The 17,893-nt window shown below is 41.1% G+C and overlaps 1 protein-coding gene across 8 annotated transcripts in view; it reads right to left on the bottom strand.

Moving 5' to 3' along the window:
• KCNMA1 (potassium calcium-activated channel subfamily M alpha 1) overlaps nucleotides 1–17,615 on the bottom strand; it is a 454,315-nt gene extending 436,700 nt beyond the window's left edge. For 7 of the 8 annotated variants that reach the window (XM_021398811.1, XM_021398812.1, XM_021398807.1 and 4 more), the window contains exon 1: nucleotides 16,571–17,197. In XM_021398811.1, the coding sequence (XP_021254486.1) occupies nucleotides 16,571–16,879 (309 nt within the window). In that variant the 5' untranslated portion in view covers nucleotides 16,880–17,197. Of the gene's footprint in view, nucleotides 1–16,570; nucleotides 17,198–17,246 lie in introns of those variants that run through there. The other variant, XM_021398809.1, reaches the window with a different exon arrangement.

Genomic DNA, 17,893 nt, shown 5'->3' on the forward strand with positions numbered 1-17,893 from the left:
ATTATAAGAATTAGCCTCCCGTATATATTATAAATAACTATTTCAGACCTCTCTTTGAAATGTGAAATATTCTGAGGTATCATCAATCTACTTCTCATGTAAACATACATAAACGGTATTAAACCCCTTCTGACTTTTGGTAATCTGTCTTGCCAAAATTCTGCCGCTAACGAGGAAATATAAAATACACTCTGGAGGCAACAGGCCTTCATGTTCTGATGTTCACCTCTGGGCAAAAAAGAAACAACGCAATATCCAAACATGGAGTGGTAACTTCTATGTAATTTATTACCATTCTATGTGAGAAGCAGCAACTTCAGACAGGATGAAAGAAAACAGCATTACAGAGCTAAATCCAGAAACATTGCACAGGAGAATCAAACAAACTATACAGACACCAAAGATGAGTGAAGAAATGGCCTAGAAAGGCACAGATGCACCAAGGAATTTTAAAAATTATGTAATAATCAACTTTTTTTTTTTTTTTTTACACTCTCTTTTCACAGACCAGCTCCTTCTGTAACGTACACTCATCTTACCACTTCCCTTTCTTTCACTCTAGTCTTGAGAAGCTGTGTTAAAATTTCCCAAGGGTTCATAATTCAGTCAGTAAGCAAGGTGTTGCACTTGGGCAGGGCAAATCTCAGATGTGTGTACAGACTGGGGAAGAACACATAGAGAGCACTCTTGCAGAGGTGGACTTGGGGGACCCTTCTGGTGAATGAAAAACTTGACACAGCTCACAGTGAGCACTTGCAGCTAGGAAGGCCAACAGCATCCTGGGATGCATCAAGAGGGGTGGCCAGTGGGGCAAGAGGGACAACTGTTCCCCTCTGCTCTGACTTCATGAGGCCCCTTCTGGACTACTGCATCCAGGTCTGGGGCCCCCAGCACAAGGATGTGGAGCTGTTTGAATAGGTCCAGAGGAGGGCCATGAAGATGCTCAGAGGTCTGGAACACCTCTACTGCAAAGAAAGGTAGAGGGAGCTGGGCTTGTTCAGTCTGGAAAAGAGAAGGCTCCAGGGAGACCTCACTGCGGCCTTCTGGTATCTAAAGGAAGTTCATAAACAAACAGGAAGGTAACAGACTTTTTACACGGACTGATAGTAATAGGACAAGAATGAAAGGTTTTGAACTAAAAGATGAGAGGTTTAGGTTAGATGGTAGCAGGAAATTTTTCACTCAGAGTGTGGTGATGCACTGGCACATACTGCCCAGAGAAGCTGTGGGTGCCCCATCACTGAAGGTGCTCAAGGACACGTTGGATGGGGCCCCGGGCAGCCTGATCTGATGGGGTTGCAGCCCTACCCATGGCTGGGGGTTGGAACTGGATGGGCATTAACGTCCCTTACAACCCAAGCCATTCTATGCGTCTGTGAAGTTTGCCTGTTACAACATTTATGTCTCTGTTATAATAGCTATTTCAACAAATAAACCACAAAGTTCTTAATAACTCTACAATGGTAAGAAAATAGAAGAATTATTGAAAACCAATGCAACATATTAAATGGCTGCCCACAGCTTTTATAGTCATTTAGATGCTAAATCCTTCCTTATTATCTAATTGAATTGAGGGGGGTTGTAGAATTTATCTCCACAAAATGAAAAACATATCAAATTACCTATTCTTGCATGCTTTCTGCAATCTATTATAGGCATCAAAATGAGCACCAAGTTCATTTATCCCAGTAAAGCAGCATAATATGAGAACTCCTAACTTTAGAGTAATTTAATAACAGAGTTAGACATATATTATATACAAAAATGTACGCCTTTTATACAAACAGGACACAACTATATCCTAAGAATTGAAACATTCACAGAAAATAGCTAGGCTGAAAACACAATTTATGTATTGCATAGAACATCGAGTTCAACAAATTTACTTACTACTCAGAAGGATCTTGCAACTACAAAGACCTGTCAAGATACAATACTTGAAATAAGAATGTGAATCGAGCTTTTAATTTGCCTTTTTTTTTTTTTTTACTTTACGGTAAAAAGAAATAAAATAGAAAAAAATACTTTTAAGAAGTTAAATATTTGTATTCTGTCAGAAAATAAGATTTTCAAAAAATTCAACATTTTCCCTTTCCCCAGTAAATAAAATACAGTTGAACTGACAGTTCTGTAAGCATTCCAATTTTGGCAGAACTACATTATTTATTAAAAATGAAATTCAATTCTCTCCACTGTGAAAAGTCAGCCAAGATTTATGTAATCTACCAAGCAACCTTAAATCTTTCATGTTAAGGACTGGAAATTCAAGTAAAATGAGAGACAAATTCATGTGGAATTGTCATCAGGTTTTTCTGTTGTGGATTCCCCCCCTCCCCCCCAAAAAAAAAAGGTGAAACTTACGCAGTGAGAAATAAAAGCATAAAGAAAACAGAAAAAAAAACAATGGATAAGGATGAAATTTCATTTAAAGGCAGGTAATGAGATTTCTTTAAGCTGGATAAATATCTAACCAATCAGCTACTAGTGTTCACAAAAAGCCCTATGCCCTATTTCCTCCTTTTCTTTTAGACTCATGACAAAAGGCCCAAGCGCTTGCTCTGTCGTCATGAAACACTTCCCCAAAGACTGTGCATTAGAACTCTCCTATCAAACATATGCTCCATAGCACAAGCAATGACACAGAAATCATGCCTAACTTGTGCCATTACAGAAATGGCATGTGCATTAAAGAACTCTGCCAAACTACAGACTGACACCATCCTTTAATCTCTTCATCGCCATTTCTTCTCTAATCTAATTCACTTCTTTCCAGTATTTATGCTGTTTACCTTTTGCATGCCTCCCAACTCAGGTAATACAATTCAATTTTAACAGTCATTTTTACATTTCTATTCCCAGTGCATTGAATGTAATGTAAAGAACTTAAAAAACAAGGTAATTTGGGCAACAAAAATGCCTGCACAGAGATTTTGTATTCTTCTTACAGAAACATAAGCTCCAGAGCAAAATTGATTGATAGCATCTCTTTGATGATTTTAATTATGGATAACAGTTTTCCTTCTAAACAGTTATACTATTACCCTGAAATAGTGACCTTTTTCCATTCAAATAATTTCAATCCATTTATTTTCAAGCAAACATACAGGCAATTGTATACTTTTTATAGAATGGATTAATTGCATGTGCCTTATTAACAGCAAAAAATATCAAGCTTATTAGCAGTACAACAGAAACAAGTATTTCAAATGCAATATCACATGAACCCTTTGGCTTATAAATGATGCTCTAATCAAACAGTAAGTAATCTAACGTGGATTTTTCTTTTGTTTGTGATGTGCTACAAATTACATTACAAGTTATATAATGCATTGTATGTTTATTCTGGCTCAGATTCTTTCACCTGTTCTCCCCTGGCACTGTTAACACTACCAGATGGGCCCATTTTAAATTTAATTAATTTGCCCTGTCTCCTAGGATTTCAAAGTAGTAAAGCACTGACAAGAACCCTGGTTCTTTCCTTACATGGTTACAGAAAAAGAACTTAGATGGAGATTTTCCTTTTAAGAACAGAATACAACATTCACAAATAAATATCTGGGGAGAACACGTGTTGTTCAAAGAAGCTAAAAATAGTACAATCAACAAGCATACATTTCACTGGGAACCTTCCTAGACTCTAAAAGTAACCTTATTCTTTGGAGTCAGTGTGAATTTAGGTACTCAAAAAAAAAAAGAAAAAAGGCTATGGAGCTAGCATGTTCATCAGTCTATATACAGTGTGCATTTCATAAACTCTGCATACCAAATTACAAAGATTCCCTTGTCATAAGTTTTCATTCCATCATGTTAATTGTTGATTCTTTCAAATGAATCCCTCAACACGCTGCAACTAAGTTTTTGTTTAACTCAAAATGAAGACTTTTTAAAATTTTTATTATCTGCTTACATGAGTTTTAACCACTTGCAGTTCTTTTTAAATGGCAACTGCTTTAACAGACTTGCAAACCACATTTCCTTAGTAACTCTAACTAATGAGCAAGAGGCCATTAATGAAGACTTCTGCTCATTCTGATCACTAGGTGGCTTTGCAGACACTTGGGCAAACCAATACTTTATAACCCCCTCCTCTCCTGTCACTCCTTTCCACCTAAACTCAGAACATTAGATGCATGGGGTAGAAGATAACCTCTTTGTGAAAACCAGCAAGAGGACTTGACAAGAAACTGCATGGCTTTTGACTACAATAATAAAACAGCATTCAAATTCTCCTTTGGGTATTTTGAGGTTTAAAATGGACCTTTCAAGCTGCTAAGTCCAATTTCAAATACACTATGCTCCTTGTATAGAGCGGAACATTTTGAAGCACTACTCTAGAGCCCCAGTAATGAATTTTCCCACTTGCAGAAAATGCTACTAAAACCTTTCAATCCTCTAAATTGAGCTTAAATCGCACAGAAGAGTCAACCCAGCAGAAGAATAAATTTTGCTTTAAACATAAATATGAAACGCAGACTGGCTTACAACCAGTGCTGCCACCTCTCTGAAGTCTGCCTGCATAATGCATTTCTTCTGATATTAAAATATCTTCATGATGTTTCAGCTCCTAGTATCACGCAACCACGGAAGAACACCAAGTTTTCACCTGCACAAGTCTGGTGACTTGCTTAAAGGGTGCTGACTCAAGACCATGAGACTGATCAAAAGCCTTAGGCCAGAAGACAAATAGAAACAACCTGTAATCAAGTTCTGAACAACCTAATGATTTTTCCAATACTTTGAATAGATGTAATACTATATACAAAAGAATATACACTAAAATACTAATTTAAAATCAGTAGTTTTTTTTAAATAAAAAGAATATCTAATATTTAAGTATAGGTTGGTGTTCTTTTAAGCTACAAGAAATGAACCCAAATTAGCCAAAAAATAACTTGGCCAAATGAAATCAAATACCCAGGAACCAATCCAAATTTAAATACACAATAAATCCTCTACTTTAACCAACACTAATGGCTACAGCACTACTATACTCTTAAGACATGCAATTAGCTTCGAGACTTTTAGATGAACTGCCACTTCCATTAGCTCACTAAGCACGTTCTCATTTACTCATCACAATTAGGTCTGTCAGTTTTATAAGACATAGAACAACATTACGTATTTTCTATAGGAACTGAACAATAGCCTACACTTGAATACTCTTGAAAATCCAAGGAGTATTTTATAAACCAACAGAACCTACAGTTAAACTTTTTTCAGATGTAAATGTCTATTTCCAAGACTAAAACTTCTTGTCCCAAAGTACAACTCAATCTGAAAAATATAACTATTAAAAGCCAACACTTAAATGGTGCCTCTACTTCTTGTAGATAAAAGAACATCTTTTTACTGAACTGACAATACAAATATACAAGAGACAATCCTTACAATCTTTTTCATATTTTCAGAAGCTTTTCTAGAACTTGTACCTTTAATTGGAGCGAATAGTAATAAAAGCTTCACCTTTATGAGATGTTTTGAAAGAAAAAGACCCATAGCTTTCCCCCCCCATGGTCTCAGTGATACCAAGAGAACCCTGAAAAGAACTTGGGCGCTAAGCTCTACCTGTTATCACAGACTATTACACTTTTTTTTCCCCTAGGTCAAAGAGGTAACATCTGCTTTAACAGTTCATCCCAAAGCAATTTCTTTTCTCCTCAGTTGAAATATAAAATATCTTTATCCATACCAACTTTATACACTCTCCAAAACGCTCATAGGATCAATAAAAAAAAAATAAGAGGTCATTGTAGAATATTTAGACTGAAATCAATAGTTCTTTCACAGCCCAACCTGTGACATTTTAAGGCCATTATGTGTCATTCAAAGTCACAGGTCTCACCAGCATCTTTTCCAGCCAGCTGGTTGACTGCCCCATCCTCAGCACGCAGCCAGCCTGAGGCAGCTGGCCAGGACCGCAGCAGTCCAGGCAAAGACAGAAGCCCAGGAAAGCAAACACAACTCCCAAAACAACGTTACAACACAGTAACAGAAAGAGCTCTCCGAAAGAGCAATTGTAGGTAACTGCATACGTTGAACTGGTTCAAAATAAATTAAAAAAAATCTCACCTCAAAAAGAAAGGAAAGGCAGAAGCTTGCCAAAAACCTAGTCTAGCATTTTTCCCTAAAAGTATGGTCTAATCAGACACTAACTGCTATTTGCAAAAAGCAAGGTCTATTAAGGGAATATCAGAGCTACCTGCTAGCTGTCCTTCAGCAGTTGTACCCTCAAGGCTAGCTCTGAGGATGGAATGCAAGTGCAGCTATCAGGTGTGCTGGAGCTAAACGTCCTGCATGGCTTCAGCTAAAGGCAATCCACTTAGCAACTCCAGAAAACCTAGAGTCTACTTTCAAAAGTACATTCATTCTTCAGCTAAAACATTTAAGTGAACAAAGCCATAGTCACCAAATGGACATAAAGAAATTAATATTTCCACATATACTAGAATAGAATGTCAATTAGACTGATGCTTAATAGTTAAGTCACATCATATTTAAAATTTTTTAGTACTCACATTTCATCCACGAAGTCCTTTCTCCCCATTGAGAGCACCCATAAATGCTTACGCCATTTAAGGAAAAAAAGCTGCTAGAAGCTGACAGTCACAACCTGTCCTCAGCAGAGTCAGCTCTGGTGCTTTGCTGAGAGCCTCCTCAGAGGCTTTGAAGTGTGGATTCATTAGTAGTATCAAACCACAACCTCAGGACAATAAATCCAGTTTTACAAGACATAATCAAAAATATTGCAGCCAGAAAATGCTTAATTTGCTTCACTGGATTGAATTTGTTGTTTTTTTTTTTTTTTAAGTGGTAGGTGATGCAGCCTAGCTTCAACACCCATTAAATCAGATCAGGTAGTCTACAACACTTTCACTTCATGTAAAGCCAAAAATTTGATGTATACACCACATCACAGAGCTCAGACGCCCTCACAGAACTCATCCTGTAATCAGACATGCCCTCAATCCAATTAGTCCTCCCTTAGCTCCTCAAGGGTGCATGAATTCAGCATAAATGCTGACCAACAGCCTCAAGATCTACCTACCATGATCCCAGCCTCCAACACACCCACCTCCTCAATCAACTCAACTTGACCCACCTGTTAACAGGGTGCAGCCATGCCCCAGCTGATCATTAGTGAAGGACTGGTCATTAGCAAACCAACAGCTTTCTTTTCTTTCTGCACCCAGTGCAAGTCTGGAGTATTTTCTGCCATACCCTTGAGCTACTTCAGAAATAAACATTACCTGTTACAAAACTGAATGTTCTATTTCTCCACGTACATAAAGGAAACAGAGAAGTCCTTGAAATTCTGGATTTACTTTGTTGCTTAAAAAAATAAGTAAACACTTCACCCTACATGTTTAAGTATTTCCCTCTACAAAACATGAATGAAAATGCATTCTCTCATTCAACCACTCCTTAATAAGAAAGGAATTCTTCTGAATAAACTTTCTCCTGTCAATTGTAAAGCTGTATTTTACTTTTCTACACAGCGAGCATACGAATAAAACTAAGACCTATTCACTAAGCCATTGGTGCTTCCCACCTTAAAGAAAACAACCCCAAGGACAAAAAAAAAATCACATGTACAGTCACCAAAGGGAAAAGTTTATGTATAGCCTTATAACAACTGTAGCCATAGAAATGACAACCCATTCTGATTACTCCTCAGTTTCAATATGGGAGCATTAGAAACTTGCTTCTCACTTATTTTTTGTTCAATTTAGATCTGAAAAAACAACTGAATAAAATAAGTATTTTTGTTTAGGGGGTATGTATCAATCTGTTAGGAATAGAAAATTAAAATTAGAGTATCAGATGGTAATGCAAGAGATACTGCTGCTTTAAAGAGCTTTAAGACTGCGTAACTTCACAAACAATGAAGCAAAGAGATTAGCTAGATCCTATTCAGCTTGAAGTCCAGGATATGCTGGACAACATATAAGGTCAACATCAAAAAGAAAAAGACAGTTAGCTGGATTTCAGTTATCTTCACTGACAAACACCAAAGAAAAGAAATATATTCTCAAGAATAGATTAACAATGAATCTTTCTAAAAACATCCGAAATTATCACTGTCTTTGAAATAAAACTCCTTAGTTAGATCTTAAATACGAATTTTGGTGTCTAAACAGCTGTTTTGGGAAGTATTAACTTTAGTTTCACATACTAAACCTAAATAGCTGTTGTGAGTTTTCTTTACAAATTACACATAATTTAGTAATACCAATTGGAAATCAAAAGAATAACTTGTTTTTCCTTCCACTGCTGGAATTACATTTTATCAGGATATCAATTTTCCTATAGTATATCATTTAAGTTAACACAAAAATGTTAACATTTAAATAATTCAAGCAGAGACAAACCTAAACATTTTGGACAGCATTTTCCACTTTTAGAAAATGAAAATTTCATTAATATTCTAGGGACACATTCCAGTGAAGCAAACAGCAAAAATAAACTGTTTTTATTGATTTTTTTATTATTTTTTAGGAACAGCAGATATAGAATACAAATTCACTTACTACTTATAGAAAGACAACGCTACAATTTACACTTGTAAGGAGGAGCAGAGGAGGTAAAATAGCATTTAGTCAGGACGAATGGCCTTATACCAAAAACCAAACTTTCTCTCAATCAAAGACAGAACGCCTTAACAATATATTCCACATCTCCCTAAAAAATCATAACAAAGCAAACCTTATCCCACAGATAGCAGAAAAAATAAGACTATGGTAAAGGACTCAAGGAAACAAGAATAGCTTTCTCCTGAAACCCTTAAGTAATATGAAAATTATGTGAACATACAAACACCTGTATAACGTTTCTCATGCTCATGGAGTCAGAAGCCTTTAGATACAAATTTTTCTTCAAAAAGAATTTAATTAACACAAGAAGCCCTTGAAAACTTCCCACCTAGTACAATCAACTTATCAGAAGTGTATAACTAAAACATTAAAACAATTCCTTTATGCAGAAAAACATTTGCACCACACGCTGCAGTATTTTCTGCTAACTAGATTGTTCTCTCCTTCCAAGTGATAAAAACTCAGAAGGAGGGATTTTTAACTTCAGTCCCTAAAACCCAAGCAGAGTTTATCATCTTCCTCATGAAACAGTATTTATAGTAGGATAACCTAGAAAATGTAAAACACGACATTGACCTGTTGATTGGCAAATGCACTATCAAAAAGTGACAGTGAATCACTTGTAGCTAGAGGATTCACCAGGACATCTGAAAGCGTCTGAAGTGTTCTACTGCTCTATACCAGCTACGATCTTTATAGGTCAAAGAAGCCAATAACCTGTTTCAAATAATTTATGTCCAGCAGAATACAAGTGCATAATCACAAGTGAGTTTAATAAGAGTTCACAATAGAAAAAAAAAATTACAAGATGCTTAAACAAATAATCATACTACAGTTATTCTATTTTTGTAATATAAAGGCCATCACTTGCAAACAGTTTTTTTAAAGGAAACATCTATAATGTTTCCCCTAAGCTTAACACAGAAAATAAATCCAGCACCAACACTGCTACAGTTAATCTCATCATTAATAGCACATTTAGAGTGAGTCACCTTCTCAGTTTAACAAGAGATATCACATTACATAAGAATCTAGAAGATATCATGAAATAAAAGAAACAGAGAAAAAAATAGAAAATGGCATATTTAGTCAGCACTTGCTTGGACAAAGGGAAACGAACCTGTATTATAAATTTATTCCTCAGTATATAAAAATCAATAAAAATGCAGCGCAGTAGAGCTATATCTAACAGTTATAGTGACAAGCCTCTCAAACTCAAGCTCAGTTGTTTTGGTACATTACAATTGTTTATTATGTTACAGCACTTCTCAGCAGCCTTCTGGCTTGGTAATGAGATGTCTTTTTTTATCCACTTCATGTTAGCAGTTCTGATACCTGCGCATCTGTGTAACTGAGGTGGTGATGTTAAGCGTGTGCAAAGGGATTTCCAGGTCTGCCAACACATCCCTGTCTGCAGGTGAGCCATGGAGCAAGAGACTTTTGTCAGTTCAATCAAATGTGCACTTACTGCATCCCTAAGAAACACGCAGTGTTTGTCCATGTACATCAGTTTGCAGGAGAGATGCGATGACAGGAAATTGCCAAAAGTTCAAGCACACAGTTTGACTTTCAAGAGCAGTGGGGCTGGAAGGAGGTGTAGTCTTAACTGGAATGGAAACATACCTCATGTGATTTTTAAATATTGTTTCTAATGTTGAAATCCCAGACGTAATGGCCACAAGCCAAGTAAATATACGTCTCTACAACAAAAGAAAAAAGCTTTTAAAAGCTTAAAATGTTAACATAAGAATCACTTGAAAAAAATAACTGATTCATCTAGAACACTGTGAGCATCTAGGCCTGAGTCCAAGCCAGTGAAGTTATTAGGATTGTCTCCCTCTATTTCAACAGGCTTTGGATAACACTCTCAGTTTCTGTAGCTCTCAAGCCGACAAATATACGCAATATATCATCTCAAAGCAAACTGAGCTCAACACATGTCAGTGACAGCACATTCATTTAAACAGAACTATGCATACTATATATGGGAATAAATTGCTCCTTTGAAAGATGCAAACCCGACGTATTCTCATGCTATTAATACTACTAGGATTCAAAATGGGCGTTTCCTGACCAGTACATCTCTGACGGGCATGGAAGATAGGTATCTTCTTTTTTTCATTTACTCATACAGCTGTGTTAACGACAAAAGTGCTAACAGAAACTTCTGCTGCAGTGCCACCTTCTCTCGTCACCGAAGAAGACCTATATGCCATAAAAAGCATATTTGCACTTAAAAACCACGGGGTCAAATCTGGGATTGTGTACTTAGCCCTGTGTGAGGTTGGTATAAGCTTTACTCCAGCCTTGCGATCTCATAGGGTTTTGCACTTCCCTCACAGGGTGGGAGCAAGAGTCAGGCCGTAAGCACTCAAGCATGTAGCAGCATCCGAACCCAGTACAGAAACACAGTATTTTGTGATAGCACTGTCACTTGCAGTCTCTTTTGACACTGAAATGATACACGGGAGAGGAAAACACATTTTCAACTATTAATATCCACACACACAATGCTCCAACAATCCTTCCCTTAGAAAAATTCTACCTGAACTGTATTCACTTCCCAATGAAAATGTGATAATCTTCATATATGTAAAATGCATAATTACATGCAATGTCAGCAGGTATTCTTAATGGAACCAAGAAGACACCCCATCCCCTAATTTCTTCCAAAATTATTTTATTCTTCCATCTCACTAACTTCTCTGGAACTTCTGTCCTACCGTTTAACGCTAGAACGCATCACTGCTTCTGAATTAGAACCTGATCTTGCAGAAGTTATCACCAGCCAACCCTGAAATTCACATAAACTTTCATCAGTGTGAGCTGGATTCCACAGAGCAGCAGAGCCAATCTCCGCAAGTCCCTCTGGGGGGACCAGTGACCACTGTTCTGCATTTTGCCTGCTGACTAGAGATTACTGCTGCCACTGCTTAAGATTCGTCCCAGGAAGGACACTCAATGACTAAGATGCACAATCCACTTTCTTGCAACAGTGCAGCACAAACATGGAACATCATTGCTTTTCTAATTATAATCATTAGATCCTGTCCCTGCAGAGCTTATACTTAGAAACACTGCTCTCAAAATTTTCAATGTTTCTGTATCTGGGACTGTGAATTGCCCTCATTCTGCATTCAGAAATCCCACAGCTTCAAAACTGAGTACATAGATCACCGTTATTAAAAAGCTTTTTATTCCCTATTGCAGGCATTTCTTATGTTATGCTAAACTGCAAAAAATTGTGAAATCTAATGGTTTCCAACCAGCACCTACAGATTTGCAAATGTGTGAGAGTTGCAAATTCTTTCTGAGCACAGATTTTCTCCTTAAATGTATGCTTTGCAAAGCCGTGAGAATAAGTATTACACTGCATCAAAATAACATTTCTGTCGAGATTGTTAGGTTTACAGCTTAAATCCTTGTCCATACATTTTCTTTTCTGCATACATAACCAATTTGATCATGTCTTTATAAAATGTGAAATCCATTACGAGCTCCAGAGAGCTGAAAGTGCTTCCTATTTCACAGCAGACCAGCAGCTTGGCAAAGAGCCACACACCCCTCTCCACATCACTGCCTTCTCCACTTGTCCTAGTGCCACCTGCACAGAGCTGCCAGCTCACCTTCTACTAGCCCTTGACCCCTGTGCCATGCCGTGTCCCAGCTGGCCACCTGTGTGGTGGGACACACATGGAGCACTTACACACAGACCACCTGTCAGCCATGGGATGGTAACGATCCTGTTTTGCGATCCCAATCGAGCATGTGACTGAAGGGCAAAACACTGCAGCCTACTGCTAATCTCTTGAGCTCCCAGTTGTTCATCACCTTCTGCTCAGTCCATCTTTGAGGGAGTCAAAGTGAGGTTTCCACACGAAGATTTAAGTGAAGGCATCTCCTGAGTTGTGTACCCACATGCATCTTCTAATGTATTCTCCTACTTTTCTGAGTAGATGGTGCCTGGCTTTGATTTTGTTTCTTCAGTTTCATTTGAAGATTTACTCAGGTATTGTTAGGAAATCAATCAACCTAGCTCTTTGAGAGGCAGTGTGTTAGAAGCACTTCTTGTTTTAAGGAAATTAGAAATTAATTTTCCAGGACTCAGAGGGGAAAATTCTTAACTTCTCGGGGAAACCTTCTGCAAATATTGTACTTCCGGTAAAATTTAAATTTTTCTACTGAAAACAAACAGGAACGTTGGTCTGTTTCATTGGCCCAATCTCGCACTCTGCTGTTTATTAAATTTCTAAAAATATGTAGACTAATAGCACAGGAGCCTACTGCAGGCTAGCAACTGCCATCTATAATCACGGGATTCATTTGATACATAGAGGAGTCCCGGATTGCGTGGAGGAAACACTGAAATCCAAATGTGGGCACAGTGACAAAGACACACCAAGGAGCAGGGGCATGGGGTCCAGCCCCTCTCTCTTCATAAGCCTGCACTTGCTCTACACAGCCAGCCACGGGAGTGGGGTGCCCCAGATTTGGCCTTTCTCATTCCATGGCACCACTTCCTTGTTTAAGAGCTCATTCAAAGCCAACATTTAGCATCATATAATGTTTATGAAATGGAAACTGCCCCTCAGGAGTGTTCAAAACGCAGCTGCAGATCCATAAAGTCAAAAGAATTACAAACAACATTTAGTTACTCTGTGTAACTGTGTACATCTTTGTGAATATTTACTTTCTTTTTTTGTATTTTTCCAGAAACAAGAACAGCTAATGGCATTGCTCAGAGTCCTTTGAATGGAAATCTCACGTGCTACCTTCAACACACAAACAGGAATGAACTGGTCAAGGGACAAACACAAGGCAAACAGAAGAGAAGTTGTTTAACAATCTTTTCTTAAAATGTGCATGTAAACACTACAGAAAAATAAACATCATTTGCTATGTCTTTCCAAAATCACTGTAGCTAATTTTGTAATAATTACATCTAAAACTATAAACCAAACTAAATAAAGTAAAACGGGCTTCAATTGTAACGGTTCACATTACATGAAACACTGACAACACAGGTCAGGATGTACATTTTTCTTTTTGGCAGATTTTAACAAATGTCATTTCACAAAGGAAGCACGGAACACACAAATCCTGCAACTTCAGCAATTATTGTTAGTACATGATTAATATTAATATTCTATTAGTGTACAGTGACATATATTAGATATGGAGTTTCAAGGAGCAACGTAACCAGAAGTTTTTGTATTCTCAACTTACAATATCTTGACTTTATCTCCATAAAAAAGAAAATTCCATACTGAAGTTTCATACCACAAAGCATTAAACTGTTTATGCCACGATTTTAAATTTCAACCTTAAATTCTATGAGTTGAGGGAAGAAAAAGTTCTAAATCCTTCCTTGCAGCCATTAAAAAGGCTCACATTCACCAAATAAAGTTGACAATCACTGACAAATCTGAGGAATGTGATGTTGAGATCAGAATATAGCAGGAAGAAAGTGAAACTTTTTGCAGTGCCTTGCAACAACTTACATGGACATAGGTGTTGGGATAGCAACTCTGTGCCCTCTACCTTTTAGTATCTATACGAGCTATCCAGAAAGAAGCCACAGATACAGACATGAGAAAAATTTCTTTTAGCTCACTCGCTGGGGCCACTCTATGCAGCAGCTGAGAGGATGCTGGCAAGCCAGCTCTGCTGCAACCTGCGGAGCAGCATGAGAGCAGCAGAGGGAAGGAAGGGTCCTAACACACAGAAAACTTCTTCAGTTCCACAGCAGGAGGAGCTACTTCTTGTGAAATAGCTTTCGCTAGCAGGTCCAACACAGTCGACATAGCGTGTGTGTGTTTTTGCATTTTTCACCTGCAGCCCTGGCAGCCTGTCCCAAGTTACCATGCAGCACAAAGCACGTGCTTGGTAACAGCCAAGTTTTAGGCAGTTCTAGATTTTCCTTCAGCCTTCATACCCTAAATAGTAAAAATGGTGTTCTCCAGTAACTAGTTACTCCTTATCCACATAGAATTCCCCCCCAATTCCTCATTTTAGCCTGGAAGGAATGCAGGATCAGCCCATGACAGTTCTTGCTCACCAGAGACTTGGAAACTCTTACCAGAAACTATCTAAAAGGAGACATCTATCTCCCCCTGCCTGCAGAGCCCTCTCTCCTCCTGCCCCATGGACGCTCACAGCCATAGCAGCTCCTCCAGGTCTCACATACGCAAAACACTCAGATCTTGCAACCCCACGCAAATGCCATCTGTCAAATCACTCAGACTGTAAGAGTTGGAACCCCTTAACAACATGTTATTTAACTAACAGATACATATAGCCTAAAAGGTTTTAAAGACAATTTAGATATGCTTTTTCTGCTTGAACTATATCCCAACAATGGGCTGCTGGACCAACAAGACCCACCAGGACATTACGCATAGGAACTCTGCATAGAAGCCTCTTAGCTCCACTTTTAATTCTCTCAAGGAAAGACGCAGTAGGCAATGACCTGTAGGATTTTCTTTTCCTCCAGGATCCCCTAAATCCCTTTCAGCTTCATCTCATCATGCAGAGAATACTAAATAAACACAGAAGAAACTGAGCATAATTCTAAACTACTCCACCACTTGAAAACTGCCTTGTAGGAAATGGTATTTTGCAAGATGTGAATTATCACAAAAGCATTTGAGCTTTGTCATCATACCTGGCTAACAGCTCTCTGAAAAAGTTTGGGTTTGGTTTTGTACAGAATAAAAACGTCTACAGAGAAATGAAACGGCCTGGAAGGTTTCCTACAGCTTAAGGCCAAGTTAAAAGCTTTCATTTACGCTCACTCTCTCGCACTCCCTTCTTCCATAGATAGGCCCAGTTCCTAGCAAGTGCTCCACCTTCCAACGGCAGAGGAGGGGCTCACTCAGGCTCCCAGGCACTCACTGAGCTCAAGGCAAGCAAAGCGGGAGACTTGCACACCATAACTTTGGTGCCGGTTCCCATAGGTGCTGGATGCTGTGTGCAGCCCCGTGGAGTGTACTTCAAGGGGAGGAGACAGGAGAAAGGGGAAGACAGCTCACCGTATGTCAAAGCAAACCAGCAACCTAGCAACCATATATTAAAAGGTGTGTGTGTTTTTGTGGGTGTCTGTGTGCCAGGAATAACTGAAGCAGATATTATTCCATTTGTAATCCAAAAAATGTGAAAAGGGAAGGGGAGAAACTCCAGCTGCTGGTCTATTTTGGGGTCTGTCAAAATCCGCTTTCACAAATACAGAGTCTTAACACTTTCTACCCATTTGACTTAAACAAAAATGAAACCTGGACCTAAGCAAGCTCTCAGCCTTGGCTTGATGGAGACCTTCAGAGCATAAGCTGATCTCACTGCATGTACTACACTTTCTTCCTACCGGTAATACACAAAGGCGCAAAAGGCTGAGAGGTCGCTTCCAAGATATCACAATTAGGCTAGAGAAATGTGATCTAGTGCCTTACTTATGAACGTACTCCAATAGATACTCACACCTCTAGATACTTACACCTAATTTTTGAGACAGAAGTATGAGAGATGAGAATCTAGAGTCGCGCAGAACTAGCCTTAAAAAGATCGACTGGAGTGGGAAGTTCACCTCGTTAATTTCGCCGAAGTTTCCCACACACGGAACGGAGGGCTCGCACCGCTCAACGAGCACCGCCGCCCGTCCGCCACGCGCGGCCCCGGCGGCGCGTACAACTTCTGAACCGCGCCGTCCCCGCGCGCCACCACTTCGGTGCCCCCAGAGCCGCGTCCCCATGTGGGCGAGGGGAGCCGGGGGCACCTCTCGGGGATCGCCCACCGCCGCCAGCCTCGCTCCCCGTGTCGCAGCCCGAGGTGGCCCTGCAGAGCGGGCACAGCGCTGCCGCTCACCCGCCCGCCCGCAGCCCCGTGGCACACCCGCATCGCCGAGAGGTGTCCCGGGCAGAGGCTGGGCTCCGCTCCTCCTCCTCACCGCTACACCGCCACCGGGAAAAGAAGGGGAGGGGAGTTACCTTGTTTTTGACCCCGCAGTGGCAGCAGACAGTCCACAGGTACTTGAGGGTCCTCCACAGCAGGATGATAAACAGTCCCCCAAAGAAAGTGACCATGGATGAGGCGAGGAAAGCCCACCACATGCGCTGTCCGCGGCTATCGCAGGGCACCTCCATGGTCACCGGGATGATGAGCGCATCCATCTTGGGCACATTGACGGGGGAGGAGGACGAGTCTGTGTTGAGATTGTTGGCGTTGATATTGTTACTCATTCTAATGCCGCCGCCGCTGCCGCCCGGGTAGGAGCCGCCGCCGCTGCCATTTGCCATAGCTAACAGCGAGCCGGGCGCACAGGGGCTGCCGAGAGCTCCTCCCGCCGCCAGCGCCCCCCAAAAAGCCCATCACCAGCCATATTGCTGCCGCCGCTCAGCGGGAAAGGGGAAATAACGGGAGGGAAAACAAAAAGCCAAATCAAAAACAAACAAAAAATAATCAAGACAGAAAAGCGACAGCCGCAATCCCCGGTCCCTTCTCGGGAGCCGGCAGGCCGGTCAATTCCGAGCGTCCTCCTTGAGCAATAAAAATAATAATAAAAAAAAATAATAATAACGGCAAGGTAGTCCGCTCCTCAGCTTCCCACCCCTTCCTTCTCCCGCGTACGCAGCCCCCGCCCCCGAAAAAATCATCCACCACCACCGCCACACGCCGATGCCGCCGAGCGTCTCTCCGAGATCCCCAGCGCTGCGAGCCCGCTGCCGCCGCGGGGATCGCTCGGCCTCCGCCGCGGATCTTCCTGGAGGTGCTCTGTTATTATTGTTATTAGTCTTTAACTTGTTATTAGCGATACTGAGTCCCCCCCGCGCACCCTCCTCCTCCTCCTCCTCTTCCAAGTCCAGCCCCTTCCTCTCCTCTTCCCCCCGCGGTGCCGGCAGCAGCCTCCTGTGGCTCCTAATTCATCCTCCGCTGGCCCATCTGCGCGGGTGCTGCCGCCGCCGCCGCCTCCTCGCCCATCCTTCGGGAGCTCGCTCCAGGGCGCAGGCTGCCGCTCCTCACGCTGTTGCTCCCACACGCGCGGAGGCGCCGCCGGCTCCCGCCCCTCCTCCTCCCCGCGCGCCGCCGGGGGACGCGCTCCGCGGGAGGGTGCGGTGCGGGACGGCCCGGGGCTCCGCGCTGCGCCGAGAGGGCGCCGGCTCAGGCCGTTTTCCGGCTCCCCATGGGGCCGCCGGGTCCCGCGGGCGGCGAAGGAGGCGTGCCGGCGAGCGGCGGGGCGCGGCGCGGCGAGGGGCTGAGACTGCTCACAGGTGGCGGCGAGCGGCCGCTCCGACAGGTCCCGCCGGCCCGGG

This window comes from Numida meleagris, chromosome 5 (assembly GCF_002078875.1).
Source record: "Numida meleagris isolate 19003 breed g44 Domestic line chromosome 5, NumMel1.0, whole genome shotgun sequence".
Classification (NCBI taxonomy): Eukaryota; Metazoa; Chordata; class Aves; order Galliformes; family Numididae; genus Numida; species Numida meleagris.